The sequence below is a fragment of the Brassica oleracea genome, chromosome C7, assembly GCF_000695525.1.
Source record: "Brassica oleracea var. oleracea cultivar TO1000 chromosome C7, BOL, whole genome shotgun sequence".
NCBI lineage: Eukaryota > Viridiplantae > Streptophyta > Magnoliopsida > Brassicales > Brassicaceae > Brassica > Brassica oleracea.
The window spans coordinates 23,833,998-23,850,444 of NC_027754.1; the positions used below are offsets into that span (position 1 = coordinate 23,833,998).

Here is a 16,447-nt window from a genome sequence, read left to right on the forward strand (position 1 = left end):
ATAATTTAAAACTGAATGAGAAAAAAATAATTAACGACTTATATTAATTATCAGAGTCCCTAATTATTAACAAGATCTTTAAACTATAATGTGACTTGTAGTTTTTATGTGTAGATTTCTTTATGTGTAGTTGTAACTTGTAAGACATAAATCTTTGCGTAGTTGTAAGACATAAATTTACCATAATAATTTTAAACTGAATGAGAATAAATAAATAAACGACTTATATTAATTATCAACAAGATCTTTAAACTATAATGCGACTTGTGGTTTGTTGGGAAGAATACAAATTTGGCGAAACTGAGATATAATAAAACAAAAACAACAAATGTTAATTCTTGGTTATATTGATAATGTAATCAGAAAATTGTAAACAATTAAAGAGGGTGTGTTTGTGTTAGGAGGTGGTTGTACCGTATATGCATGGAGCTGGTGGGAGGAAGAAGAAGGGAGAAGAGAGGTGTCGGCGTTTTGGTTACTGCAAAGTGACACCATAACTAATTACAGTCCACATGTCTTTGTCCCTTCTTCTTCTCTTTGTTTTCTTTCTTACGAAATAATATTTAAAACTAATGCATTTAAATATTATTATCATGTAACAATATTGTTATTAAAATGGTGTTACAATGTAGATGCTCAACATAAACAAAGTAAACGCTTCATCTGATTTATAGTTACCACATACCAGAGCCAAGAGAGACTAGGAGAAACCAGCTTTATCATATCTTTAATAACTCATTGAGCTGAGTTAAAACAACTTTAAAACTAATCAATTTACCATGTGGTGTAAACATATTTTCTGTGAAGTATCAAATTCTATATGTTCAATGAAGAAAAAAGAGTGCTGAACGTGTGGGAAATCTATAAATAGATGCTCGCTAATTTAAATACTGTATATTTATAACATAACAAAAGTTGTGTGGTGATAGTGTGAGGTTTCATTCATCAACATTCACGAGGAGGCCAATTAATCTTAGGTTGGACTTTGCCTTACCCACAAAGGAATCATTTACTGAAATCCAGTTGCTATAACATGGCCCATATAATAAGGTGTATTCTTTTGGGCTTTATAGTAGCCCATCCATATGCTGGATTTGAAACTTTTTAGACATTATATGCTTCTTTTGATATCCGAGGATTGGCTAGTTAAGTATATAATCCACCTTTTGATGTGATACTGATATACGTAATAAGTCTAAAGTATACAGGTGGGCGCTTCTTTTTAGAACTTGTTTACAGATGATGAAGTCAAAATCACTTTAGTTAGTTTTTCTCCGTATAGCCACCCATCACTTTATTCTTTAATTGATTAAAAATGAGAATTTAGCGTAGTCTTTAAAACTCAATGTTTAAGGAAATGACGTAAATGGAGAGTGGAGATGCTGTTTTGAGTCACACAAAAGCAGCACGCTCTGCTTATCTTGAATGATCTTTAGCCCTGTTCGTTTTAAAGACGCCGGGACCAGCGGCTGCGGCCAATAATTACACTGTAACGGAAGTAAATTCATTGATGTTGAAACTAAAACAGACGCAAACTGATAATCAAGGGAAGGAAATCGGAGTTGCCGCAGTCGCTGATATTTTTAGCGTCGTGTTTACTGGTTTTTATTTGCCGCGGCGACTTAATAATCAGATCCGTTTTATCTTGACGGTGCTGTGTTTTCCGTAACCATAGAGAGAATTTTGAGTCGCTGCGGCGTTTGGCAGCGTTGATAAAACGAACAGGACTTTTATAAAGAAAGTGCACCATGAAAAAGTGAGTACCAGTAGACAATCTTTTCATCGTTTATTAAAATAAGAAAACATAGAAGAGTGGGAACAAATAGATTTTATGTGATTGGAGCCAAAGTCGAACGATGCCGTAGAATTCTCCAAACTTTGCCACAATGTCAAATTGTCAATAACTATCACTATTAATTTTCCCTCAAATTTACATACACGACAACAGTATTGGTTTGTTTTACGTTTTAGATATTAGAACCTCATCATTTTGTTTTGGTCGCAGAGATGAAATTTAAGAAAAACAAGAAAAAGGACCACACTTGCTTGGCTACGAGTCTAGTCGTTTCCCTAAGGACCAATCAGCAACGGCTATAGCCCCACTCACGGACTCACTCACACTTTCACTAGTGGCTCAAGACGCGAATTCCTACGCGCTTCACTTTCGCTACCCACAGTCCCAATGCGATTCTTCTCGGAAAACATAATTTTGACCGCCTCGGGTGAAAATAAAAAACACTGTTTTTTAAGAAATACATGATTCTGTTAACCAACAGCGCGGTAACTTTTACAAGATGTTTATGATAAATCCAGCACTTTTCTAACTTACATTCATAATGACTTGTACTAGTATAAAGTTTACGAAATAACATAAAAATGCACATGATAATAACGAAACTTACACGTACCATGTCATTTTCTCCTACCTACACAATTCAATGGAATGTTAGGTATAATTTGCACCATAAGTTAGTATTTTTCATATTTTGTAAAGTTGGTAATGCTGGAAAATAATAAATTAATCGATCCTGTTGGTACAAAATAAATATATTCACTGCCTAAAAACATTTCACCACAAGCACGTGATCCACTTCATAGCCCCAAACTCTCTCCTAGTCCAAACGGACTTTAGCTTTGCAAAAAAAAAAAGTGAAAAAAAAATGTCACGGAAGCTTTTTCTCTTCTTCCTCCTCCATGTCTCCGCCGGATTCTCATCATCGGAGCCGAACTACTTCAACTCCTTGCTTCCTTCCGACGCAGTTGCTTTACTCTCTTTCAAATCCACCGCCGATCTCGACAACAAGCTCCTGTATTCCCTCACCGAGCGTTACGACTACTGCCAATGGCGCGGCGTCAAATGCGCACAGGGGCGCGTCGTTCGCCTTGTTCTCTCCGGCGTCGGACTCCGTGGCTACTTCTCCTCCGCGACTCTCAGCCGTCTCGACCAGCTCCGAGTTCTGAGTCTCGAGAACAACTCCCTCTTTGGCCCGGTTCCTGATCTCTCCCCCCTCGTTAACCTGAAGTCTCTCTTCCTCAGCCGGAACGAGTTCAACGGAGCGTTCCCTCCTTCGATTCTCTCCCTTCACCGGTTAATGATTCTCTCTCTCTCCCACAACAACTTCACCGGTCAGATTCCGTCTGGGATAACCGCTCTCGGCCGGTTAACTTCATTAAATCTCGAGTTTAACCGCTTTAACGGCACGCTCCCGTCGCTTAACCAGTCGTTCCTGACTTCCTTCAACGTCTCCGTTAACAACTTAACGGGAGTCATCCCCGCTACACCGACTCTGTCTCGATTCGAAGCGTCGTCGTTTAAGTCCAACCCAGGGCTATGCGGGGAGATCATCAACCGAGCGTGCGCTTCTTCACGCTCGCCCTTCTTCGGGTCGAGTAACAAAACGACGTCGTCTTCTTCCTCGTCGCAAGCTCCGTTGGGGCAAAGCGCGCAGGCGCAGAACGGAGGAGCGGTGGTTATCTCTCCGGTTGTTTCAAAGAAGAAAGGTAAAGAGAATGGGTTGGTTCTGGGGTTCACCGTCGGTCTCGCGTCGCTTATCGTCCTCGGTCTCTGCCTCGTCGTCTTCTCTCTCGTGATAAAGAAACAGAACGATAACGAGATTTACGAACCGAGTCAAAAAGGAGACGCGTCATCCTCCTCTCAACAGCACCAGAATCAAGCTCTAAGCACAAGAGCCGTTCCAGTTTTGAATCCGAACTCAAACTCAAGCTCCGTGGAGAAGCTTCAGTTTCGAGCCGCCGCCACGGAGCCGCAAAGCCGAGTCCCAAACAGCGGGAATCTGATCTTCTGCGGCGGCGGGGAAGGAGGGGAGACGAGTCAAGGGATGTACACTCTGGAGCAGCTGATGCGAGCTTCGGCGGAGCTTTTGGGGAGAGGATCGGTAGGGATTACGTACAAGGCGGTGTTTGATAACCAGCTCATCGTGACGGTGAAGAGACTAGACGCGGCTAAAACGGCGGTGACGAGCGAAGAGGCGTTCGAGAATCACATGGAGATTGTTGGTGGACTCAGGCACCAGAATCTCGTTCCGATTAGAGCTTACTTTCAGTCAAACGGAGAGAGACTCATCATCTACGATTACCAACCCAATGGCAGCCTCTTCAATCTCATTCACGGTACGTTCATCTTCTTCGATCTTCGTAGGGTTTTAGTTTTTAAACTCAGCGAGTCACCACCGAGTTGAGAATTTACTTTTACTTTAATTAATCACCGTTTAGTTAAAATCATTAGTTTAAGGTCTTAATCATGATGACGTGGCAAATCGTAAGTTGTTTTGACTATAATTAACTATACTTTATTTTAAAAAACTTAAACCCTCAAGCACTGCACGAGTCTTTTCTGTGTGGCGGGTTTTGTGCACAGTTTATAGTAGTGAGAACTTGATGAACTGAAGCTGACCACACAGCGACAATCGCGGGTCTTACTTTTTGTAATAATTTATATTTTTATTTTTAAATTATGATTTTGTAATTTTTTTAATATTTCAATTTTAATGTTAAACTTCTATCGTATAAGTTTTATTTAAAACTTCTTTACATATGCTATCACTTATTCAAATAAAAAATTAATTAAATAATAAACTAAGGGACAATCAAAATCCCACTAATAATCTACTTAATCCCTTAGCTTAGGTCCTTTAAGATAAAAGTTTAATTAAAAATGATAAGGGACTTGAAACACAATTCCACCATTGTGGTTGCCCTTACTTTTTGTAATAATATTATATTTTTATAAAAAGGTTTTGTTCATTTGCTCTTTTTTTTTTCTTTTTTTTTTCTGAAGTCTCCGTTGAAATTACTTAGCATTAGTGGAAGAAGACAGAACCCTGGTGGAACTCTGTGCTGTTTTTTCACGTGAAATCTCATCTTTTTGCCATCACTCTGTCTCTACACCTTGCGTTAGTGCTTATATGCCGGACACATATTAAACATATTTTATTATTTTTACATGCACTTGTGTGATGAACCTTACGAATTACACTAAGAATGTTTGTTTCTGTTGTTGCTTCTTGCTCCTGTATTGGACCCAACACCAAATGTGACTAACTAATTCCAATATTTCACAGGTTCAAGATCCTCAAGAGCAAAGCCATTACATTGGACATCATGTTTAAAGATTGCAGAAGATGTTGCTCAAGGCTTATATTACATTCACCAAACATCGTCAGCATTAGTCCATGGAAACCTTAAATCAACTAACATCCTCCTCGGACATGACTTCGAAGCTTGTTTAACTGATTACTGCCTCAGCGTCTTAACAGATTCCTCTTCTTCTAATGATGATGATCCCGACTCTTCCTCTTACAAAGCCCCTGAGATCAGAAAATCATCTCGTAGACCAACTTCCAAATGCGACGTCTACTCGTTCGGTGTCTTGATCTTTGAGCTTTTGACCGGTAAGAACGCGTCCAGGCATCCGTTTATGGCGCCTCATGATATGCTTGATTGGGTTAGAGCAATGAGAGAAGAAGAGGAAGGAGCAGAGGATAATAGGCTTGGGATGATGACTGAAACAGCTTGTCTTTGCCGTGTGACGTCGCCCGAGCAAAGACCGACGATGAGACAAGTGATCAAGATGATTCAGGAGATTAAGGAGAGTGTTATGGCGGAAGAGAACGATCCTTTCCAGTGAAACCAATCTCGTAGGGCTTCCTCCGACAGTTTTCCCATGGGAGGGGGTTAATTTAGTCAAAATGAGAATATATATGCGTAAATGTAATTTTCTTAGGATGTGGGGTCGGATTTGTAACATCGTTGAACATTGCAGAGCAAAAGTCAAACAAAGATGCTTTTTTTTTTTTGTCTTTTCCGTAGATTATTCAAAACCAGATGTGTTCGCAAAATATAAAATTTTAAAACTACTCAAGGTCCGATCAGGGAGTTTCGCTTTAGGCTTCTGGCTTTAGAAATATGACTCTAGAGAATTTGACGGCTGTTATTTTAAAAAGTTTAAAAGATTGATTGGCATCAAAAGCTTAAGCTGTGACTGTTATAAATATATACTCATGTTTTGAAGAATTTTTTTGTTCCAATATATAAGATGTTTTCATATTTCTAGGTAACTTTAAGTTTATCAAAAATTGTGTAGCCAATCAAATTTAATAGTTCTATTTTGTAATTGGTTGAACAACTTTTAATTTATAATTTTAATGATATTTTTTAGATAAAAAGTAACTTTTTTAATAAGTGTGTTTTACCTAAAAAATCTTATATTCAGAAACAGAGAAAGTACTAGATTTTGATATGCGCTTAGAAAGCGCGAGTTTATTTTGATATTAAATAAATTCTTCTTATATAATTTATATATAAGATAATGTATAGGTTTTGGTACGTTTACCTGGGTGCACTGAACCGTACCAAACTGAAAAAAAACCAAAATTAAGCTGAATTTCATAAATAACCGAGCATATATTTTTGGAACCGAAAAATAGTAACCGAACTGAGAACCAAATGAGTACTTAAATTTTTAAAATACAAATTATATACCTACAAATATTAATTATATTTAATTTCTAAATAACCAAATATCCTAAATATACTATTTATAAACCAAGTTATGTAAAAAAATTATTTTTATTATTTTAAATAAGATTACAATTTATTAAATAAAAAATTATTAAAATTTAACGGATCCTATCTCATCTACTGATTGTTGATAAGAAAAGCAAATGGAATTGTTCTACCTGTTGGTTTTGTGTGTTTGATGAAGTGAGTTTTCTTCTTGTATTTATACTGAAATTTTTTTTTTTAAAATAGTAATTAATTTAATTTTTAATTTTTGTTTTGAATCTTTCGTAAATGTTTCCAATTACCTTTATGATAGTTTCTATGTTTTAATAAACTAATGTCTAATAATAGTAAGTTATATCTTTTTCTTCATGTTAAAAACCTAACTAATTAATGATAATTATTTTATTAATTATTGTACTTTTTGTTTTTTTTGTTTTGGTCAAAAATGAACAAAATACAAAAAAAAAGTCTTCCACGTTTTCTTTGTAAGAAAAAGAAGAAAAAGGGGTTTTAAAGCTTTAAAAAATAGTTGTTGAAAATAGTGAGCAAAAACACAGTTTTTATAAAAAAAAACGGCTTTCGAAGCTTTACAGTTTTTTTTTTTTTTCTCGTGATTTATTAAACAAGAACAAGAAATACAAGGAAATGTCAAAAAAAAAAGACAAACATAAAAGCTAAAAGCCAAAACACGAAGACCCAACTAGATAAAAAGCCCAAGAGGCCCACAAACATTACAACTTGCAGCCAGCAAGAGGAACCGTCGAGAAAGGGATGAAGAGTCACCCACCACGTGTTCAATCGACACACGATTTGAGAACACACGTCAAGGAAAACAGCCACCGTCTTTCCCGGGTGCCAGAGAGAGGCGCACAACGACGGAACTCCACAACCAGTAGAGACGAGCCGGGAAAGAAGCCACTCAAACAGAGCAACACTCACCAAGATCTGAGTCGTTAGCCTAGACTGACGAATCAAACGTTCCGTAAAAGAAATTAACCATCTTCAATCGAGCCTATCAACTTCAATTATCAATCAAAGGATTAGCCCAAGAGTCGGTTGAAACGAAGAACAACGCGAAACGTCGATCAAACTTAACCGGAGAAAAAACTCCGGGAGAAAGCCGGCGAAGATGATGCTACGGAAGCCATCACTTCCCGGAGGCAAAAGCCGGCGAAGACGGTGCAAAAGTGCCACCGCTTCCTAGAGTCAGAGCCCAAAGATCGGGAGTCTATGCCGGAAGAAACCATCGGCAATCAGAAAGAAGATCGCTCTCTCTCTCCTCTGTAAAAGATTTTAGAGAGGAAACAGAGATGAGAGAGAAAGCCTAGCTTTACAGATTTCTAAAATCTAAAAGAATTGATTGGTAATTTTTTGGTTTTCAAAGCTTTACACAACCACTGAGCCTCGCGACCCCGAACAACAATCAGACCCTCAATCGATGCAAATACGAGGTTGGATACAGATGAAAAACTATACAATTGAGCCCGTTGGTCTAAGAATAAAAGCCCAGCTAACTTGCAAGGCCTAGTTGGATACATCCGGTCCATTGATACGAATATTTTTATAACCACTATGGCTTATATGGACCCTCGCAACAATCTGTTTTATATACACTAGGTCGTTTTCGGCGTTACGCGCGGATTATTGCTATATAAAAACTTAGAATTTAAATTATTTTTTCAGTACCACATATTATAAAATGAGTTTTAGTTAACACAAACTGTTTATCATTTGCCATATTTAGTATAACATGGGGATAGGAGATGTTTGGTCGTTTAAATATTGTGTTGCGGAAAGCTTTACTTGTCATAAGATGCCAAGTTAACTGTTGCCTTTATGTATAAGAATTTTGTATTCCTCTTTATGAAGATTTGTATGATATTAATGGTGTTCCCAAAGTAAAAAAGCCTTCTTGATGCTGAGATGGAAAATTGTTAATTTCTTTGTAGTTTTGAAACAAATAACTAAACTGGATTTAATTTAATAAGTTTCTAGATTACATGGAAGCTTCATCGGGAGTCCATTTCCCCCTTCAAAACCAGAATCAGATCGGAACCTTGTGAACCTTACGGAATCTCGATTCAAATATATTGTGCCAATTATTTATGAAATATTAAAAGTAATCAATTAAATAATAGTTTCTTATAAACTTAATTTATTTGTATTGTCACAACTTTAATATGAAATCATTCAATGTTATTGTAAATAAATAAATTTTTTTATTTTGAATTTGAATCATATAATTTTAGTCATTATTTTTATAATTTTTTCTTATATCTGTATATATATAGATATACGCTTCCAACATGTATATGATTCATATTTTTTTTAAAAAAAGTTATTTTTCCGCTTATACACGGTTCCGCTTTTGCAACTCTTGTTACTATTATGACCTCATATTTTCTGTTTCTTATGATGAATTTATAAGAACATCAATTCACGTAGAAAGTTAGACTATTGTTGATCACCATTATCAACATTAATGTTTTTGTGTGAAAATAATATTTATTATTTTATGTGTCATTTGCACTTGTTCAAAAATAAATCAACCATCTCCATTTTTAAATCACCAAATATGAAAATAAAATCATTTTATTTGATTATTATAACACTTATTTTTGAGTTAATGGTAAAATAAAGAAAAATTTAAATAATTATGAAATTATATTGGGTAATTCTTCTAAATAGACCACTTTTAAGTTTTTGTCACAAAAATAGATCACAAAGAGGTAAATGACCAAAATATTTTATTTAATAGGTAAAAAGACTCTAATACCCTAGATATATTAAAAAAAAATAAAAATTTATAGTTTTAGATTATATGTTTTCAAATTCAAACTTTTATATTATTTTTTTTTGAATTTTTTTTATTTTATTTTCTAAATTTTCTTTTTGTAATTCGTAAAATACTTTTTAAAACTATTTTTAAATTTTTATTTTAAATTTTTATTTTTTATTTTATAAAATTTTAAACTTCAATCTCAAATCTTCACCCCTTAACTCTAAACCCTAAAGTTTGGATTAGTTAACCCTATGAGTATAAATGTATATTTACCTCTTTAATGAAGCATTTTGATCAATAGAATCTGTATTTGTGACAAAAACTTTTTTAGTTCTATCCTAGGGTATTTCCCAACTATATTAATCATTTAATTAATTTGATATATTTATATTACATGAGTTTTTATTATTCCCTCCAATCTGTCAATATTATTTTTCGTTTGTTCACAGATATTTAAAAATACATCAATTTTGTATAATGTATCACTTTTATAATTACCAATTTATAATAAAAGTAAAGAGAAATAATTTAAAAAAGATCATTTGATTTTCTTGAAATTTATAATTTACTATTATTAAATAAGATGAAACATATAGAGAATACAAAAATATATCTATTTGAAATAGTTTTTTTCCAAAACTTTATCTATATTTGGACAGAGGTAGTATTTGTTATTTATCGTTTTGTTATTTATTTATTATTTCTTTTCATATTTCCTTATATTTTTCCTATATATTTTTATAATTTTGCATATGTGTTTATAGATTATTTGTTAATTTACTTTGTGAAATGATATTATGTAATGTTTATGTTCTTGTAAATCAAATAAATTTGATGTTCGTCAAATAAATATAAATATTTAGTTAATTTATTTTAGCTAAGAGCATGACTTGTTTAGTATTAAAAACTATTTATCTAATATAATTCACATAAGTATTACGTTTTGAGACATATATTTAAAATGATTGTTTAACTAATTTATAATTTATTACATTAGATTAAACTAAATACTACAGTAGAACTTCTATAAATTAATAATGTTGGGATTTTGAAATTTTATTAGTTTATAGAGATATTAATTTAAAAAGTTTTCTTATTTAAAATTCTTATTTTAAGATATATATTTATTCTAAGATTAAAAAAATATTTTATTTTAGTGTATAGACATTAATTGTTAGTTTTTGAAATTTGACATTTATATTAATTTTATTATATCATTTGGTGTATATAATATATATATTGCATATAACTTAAATGTGGTTTTAGATATAATATTACTAAATCACATCAAAAATATATTAAGTGTTAAAAAAATATAAAGATAAATTCATTGTGAATAAAAACAAATAATATAATAATAGGTTCTTATTTATATTAAACATGTATACATATAAATTATTAGTTTATAATTTTAATGGGGACATGTATTTACATAGAATTTTCTAAAAAAATATTATCTTATTATTTTATCGATTTGTGTCAAATTTTGAACCAATCCAAGTTGGGACAGGCAAAATTTGTTAATTTATAAAGATTATCAATTTATCGAGTATTAATTTATAAGGGTTATACTATATTTTGAACTTGGTTAATTTTTATTAGAATTATAAAAAAATAATCTATCGAGTTACTCGTATCAAATTTAGATAAAGGTTTTGTGTAATGTATTTAATAGTTTTTTTACTATACATATGTTTTAAAAGCACAGTATGAGTAGATATCTTGATATAAAACCATAAATGACATTTTATTTGAAATTTGATGAAATGAAATTCTTCTTATTAATCAAACACAAAACATTGTTGTCGAAAAAGAAAACCACAAAACGATAAAAGTTTGAATATATGAGAGAAAATTCTATTAAATTCATTAGGAGAAAACAGCAGTGGTGAGGAGACGAAACAATTTTGTGGATCTGTTTCTCCAATGGCAATCTTGAAAATAGTGTCATACTCCATTGATGCTAGCTAGATGATATTTACTGTTCAATGATCTTCTTGATAAAATGTACGTCTGTTGTTGCTAACAAAATTAATCTAAAAGATTCACGGGTTTGTTCAGTTTTCTTAGTAGAAAGACCAGTCGGGATGAGATGAATCAATCTTCGGCTGTCCAAAAGAACACTCTCTTATGTAAGCCTGAATAACCAATGATTTCACAAGATCATCCAAGTAAGAACATAATTCTCCTGCGGGGGCTAACCAAATCAAACTAGTCAACTCACAGCAACAAAAAAACTTAGCATAAGATAAGAGATAGACATCAAATGTTAAAAATTCATTTCTTGCCAAGAAAATTGTCATTTGTGTGTAGGACTGTAAGTCACTGGAAGCACTCATGTATTGTCATGCATGCATTGCCCGGCAAGATCAGTTGAAGTTAGGAGGAACACATAAACATATAAACGACAATGTTAAAGAGATTGAATTACTTTACTGGATTAGGAAGACCACTGTAAAGTTCATCATCAGTGGATATAGTGTTAAGCACCCAGACTCATCTTTAGCTTGACACAACCTGTGAAGTTCCTCCAGTAAACTCTGGTGGGTGCTTTCATTCTCACGGTCATTGGCTGGAGCCGAGAGTTTCCGAAGAGTAGCTAATGCAAACTCAAGCATCTTTCCAAGGTAATCAATATCCAAGGTGCCAGAGTTAAGCAACTACCAACAAAAGAAGAAATGAGAACCACATCAGTTGAAATATATATATAAACAGATCAGTCACTAAAGATCAGAAGAGATGAGGCAAACCTGTGAGAGAAGGTCAAGATCAATACTTTCAGTTATTTCCACTTTCCAGCTATCATGCACCATCTGGCAAAGCTCTTCCCTCACTTCTCTCATAAGGTTAGAGATGCAGCTATAGTCAGGCTCCTCTAGTTTCATTGATTCCATCACACTATCCCAGAAATCTTTCTCCAAAGTCTCCTTTACCGTCCTCTGCATCACACATTTTTAAAAAAACAACGATGAGAAACCTTGTTATTAAGTTACTTCAACCCAAAGAAAAAAAACCTTTAGACTGTCCTCTTCATCCTTGACACTGGATCCACCCGGTAACTTGAAATCCCAATCGTGCAGGAAACATTCAAGCAGCCCAATCAGAGAAATCAAGTTGATGAAAGTATTAGTGTCGATCATGTTGCGGTAAACATAAAACGCCTCCGGAAAGCACATAAACCTAAAATTCAAGCCCAGAATTATTAATACCACGATAGAACCAAGGTCTCCGATCGTGATACCTCTCGAGTTTGGTGGGATCACCATTCCTGCAAGAGTGTAAACCTCGAACAGAAGATAGTACCAAAACAGTCTGCAAGAGTGTAAACCTCGAGTTTGGTTTCAACTTAGCTGAAACATACAAACCAATATAGTGTTTTGAGATTCTAACCTAACGAAGGTACTACGTGCTTGCTCATCAATGAATGATGATCTTAAATGATTGACAACAATGATTGACAACCCACCTGATCCCGGCAGAAGCACCGTACCAGTGATGGAATTATGTCAAACTTTCCATGTAAAGTCACAACCCCTCCAACTCCGGTTCCAGTTCCGCAATTATTCCCATGAATCGTCACCGGCTGACGGAGAACGACGTTAGCCACCGTGCCGTTACCACTGAGCACGGAGACACCTCTCCCTCTCCGGCGAGCGTAAGTGTTGACACTCTCAACTATGTCGGCTCCAGATGAGACTTCAAGAACATGAGATCTAAGGACGTTAGGGCATGAACTCAGGATTTGGAGAAGACGAACTGGAAGAGTCCGAGAGAAGAGAATTGCAAAACTTGGCACGAAAAAGGTTTTGGGGGTGGAGATGGGCCGAATAAAAAAATTTACATAACCCACACAAAATATCCAGCGATTGTGATGTGACAAAATACATGTTCCTGATTGGCCTGAATTAACTATCCTACGTGTCGTGCTCTCTGCTCTGTATATCGGGCTTTTAGTATAGTAAGATACCCCCAATGATTTTTTTTGTTATACAGACCCAACCGACCGAGACGCCCGCAACATTGATCTACTGCAACACAGATCACACAAAATCGAAATCGGCGGGCTTAAGATGGATCTTCACGGACCTCAATGTTCAAGGACTCGCAAGAGGATCGAGCGTGCAGCCGCACGTCTCCTTGGCTCTCATGGCGGAGGCTCTAACGGTAAGAGAAACTCTAATCCATGCCGTCTCCTTCAATCTCACTCAAATCTGTCTTAGAATAGATTCTCAAATGATCGTCAGAGCAATCACCACAGGAAGAAGACCTTTGGGCCTCTTTGGAGTACTTTCGGACGTCGAATCTCTGGCTTTCTTTCCGGCTTCGACTTTTCTTCTTTGTTGTTTCAATTTCGTTCCCCGCACTAGTAACGGAACACTATTGCTAAAGCCTAAAGCCTGCTTATCTCTGTATCTGGGCCCTGGTCTATAAACCTATTTCCTTTTAAATATTAATCGGTTGTTCAAAAAAAAAAAATCGAGTGTTACCTAGGGGTGTCAATTCGGGCTGGTCCGGCCCGGCGCGGCCCAAACCCGCAAAGCCCATAAATATTTGAGTCCGGTCCGGCCCGAAAATATTTTGGACCTAGAATTCAAAGCATGACCTGGTCCTTATAGGGCTATAGGGCTTTTCAGACTTTTTCGACTTTTCGAAAAATAATTTGTCATTGTTATCGTTTTAATACATATAAATTTTCATTAAAAAAATAGCTTCATTTTTTTTTGTTTTAAAATATAAAATGAGTTTAAACTTTTCCTTTTTATCAAAATGTTTTACTTTTTTGTATGCTTTCAAAATATATTATAAACAAACCAAATTTAATAAGATTTAAATAATCAAATATAAATTAAAACTAAACATATAAAAAAACAAATTTATGATAAACATAGTCAAACGTTTCATACTTTGTATATTGAAAAAAATGTTGTACATGAAAAAATAAAGTACATTTGCAAAATTTAAAATGTGACACTTGTAATGATCAAACAATAAAATCATTAACAACTTTTATATTTGTTTTATTAGAGTTTGGATAAAAATATCAAAATAATATGTCAATATTAATAATCGTTTGGATCGCAATAACGATAATATTTAAACTAAAGTATAAAATTTTGAGTTTTCGGGCCGGCTTTAGCCCAAACGGACTTAGGCCCAAAATACCCAAAGTCCAAATGAGATTAGCCCGAAAGATTCAATTTTTTGGGTTTATAAAACTAAGCTCAATTCCGGTAATTTTTAGGATTCAGTGGGCTCGGACTGTGGGCTTCGGTCCTAATTGATACTAGACCCTGACCCGCGCGCCAGCGCGGATAAGAATTTTCAGTTTTTAATTATTTATTTTATTAAATGATGTATTTGTAATATTCGTTCATATTATATTCATTAAGTAAATATTTTTTTGCATATTAAACTATCTATTTTTTACGAATGTGTGATATCATATAAAAATAAAAAAAAATGAGTACAGAGTTAATTAGATAATTTTAAAAACATAAATTTTTCTTTCGTATGCGATATCAAATAAATAATGATCCGCCCAGTTAACAAAAATCATGATTATTTTATGTGTAATGTTTTTTATTTTGACCATTTCATTAAGACTATATTAAATTTTACATATTTTAATTAGAATATTTTTAATATCTTTACCGCAAATGACAACTGAGTTATATTATGCTAAAATTTTGTTTCTAACAATTTATCTAATGACAAATGAGTTATGAGCAAATAATATCATATCATTTTTAAAAACATAGTCATTCTTAAATATTTTTTGAATAAATAATTATTTTTTAATTTGATCAACTAAAAATAATATCCGTACAATTGTGGGAGTCAAATTCTAGTTTTATTGATGCATGTTATATATTAGTGCTGCTTGTTTTAGGTAACATTTTAATGATGCACGTTTTTAAAAATCTCCATTTTTAAAATTATGCACGTAGGGATAACTCATGAGTTTTTGGTTGATTAAATGACATTATGTCCAAATTTATTTAAGGATATTTCATTAAGTTAACTGAAAAAGACAAACAATAAAATAGGAAGTTTAAATTCATTTAAGCATATTTCATTAATGTAACTGAAAAGACAAGTAATAAATTAGACAGTTTTATTCATTTTAGAACATTTTATAAATGCAACCGAAAAAGAAAAAAAAAAGAGTTTATTTAACGAATCAAGAATATTTTTAAATAGGTAACTTTTTTTTAATAATATAGATGTCTACCCCACGGTTTGCTATCTATCTAGTGGATTCATATCTTAACACTGTGTTGACTTACTGATATTTAGCCGCCTCGTGGATTCAGAAATATTTAGGAAGATTTCCTTTTCCACGATTTAAGGCAGCTTAATAATTATGTTCCTGTTTGTTACCTAAGCTGATAAAGTGCTAAGCATTTTTTTAGCATTAATGTTCGTGTGAAGTTGAATCCTAGTAGTATTATATACGCAAGGACATCTTACATTTCGAGATTTAATATTTTTAGGATGCGTATTATTTATTGAAGTAAACGATGATATATGTTTATTTCAAGGGGGGTATATAACAACAACGATATAAAACAACATGATGTTTAAATAAATGGCAACCCCATATTTTTTAAAAAAATGAAACCTAAACAAAGTGGTCCATTTTCTATAAAATGAATTGATTTTATTTTATTTTGCTTTTCCGTGGTAATTGGCGCCATGTTCACGTGCCAACTGGGTCACAGCTAAAAGTTTCGTTCTTAAATCATATCTTTTTTTTTTTTTTTTTTTTTTGAAAAAGGGCATATTAAATCATATTTTCCCTAAGAGCTTCTCTATACTAAAATTATATGTTTTGTAAATCTTCATATTAAAATTTAAACCAAAGTCGTGGGAACAATCCAAATATCACTCAACTCATCCTACCCTACATATTTTCTATAACGTAAATTTAAATATTATTAGTCTATTTAAATAAATCTTTAGCGTGTAACGATTACCAAATGAGCGTCGAATTATTATGAAAGGAACATAAATTGTTACTTAACATCATTATATATTTCCTTGTCGGCATAATATTTTTTATATTGTCGGAATAATCGTAATATACATATACACTGACGTTTATATATTGAGGACCACCGAACAAAGTTTGGAAAACAT

General features: G+C 33.5%; 1 protein-coding gene across 1 annotated transcript; it reads left to right on the forward strand.

The window, feature by feature from the left end:
- The first annotated feature begins 2,565 nt into the window (after nt 1-2,565).
- LOC106301192 (probable inactive receptor kinase At5g67200) lies at nt 2,566-5,821 on the forward strand. The gene is made up of 2 exons (XM_013737538.1): nt 2,566-4,131; nt 5,082-5,821. Exons 1-2 carry the CDS (start codon nt 2,661-2,663, stop codon nt 5,645-5,647), a joined length of 2,037 nt encoding a protein of 678 aa, XP_013592992.1. The 5' UTR covers nt 2,566-2,660; the 3' UTR covers nt 5,648-5,821.
- Nucleotides 5,822-16,447: the final 10,626 nt, after the last annotated feature.

What these genes read in the sequence shown, in the direction of transcription:
- LOC106301192 (XM_013737538.1), top strand. Translation starts at nt 2,661, where the DNA reads ATGTCACGGAAGCTTTTTCTCTTCTTCCTCCTCCATGTCTCCGCCGGA. An exon ending in CCTCTTCAATCTCATTCACG is followed by an intron (nt 4,132 to 5,081) that starts GTACGTTCATCT and finishes AATATTTCACAG; the next exon opens with GTTCAAGATCCTCAAGAGCA.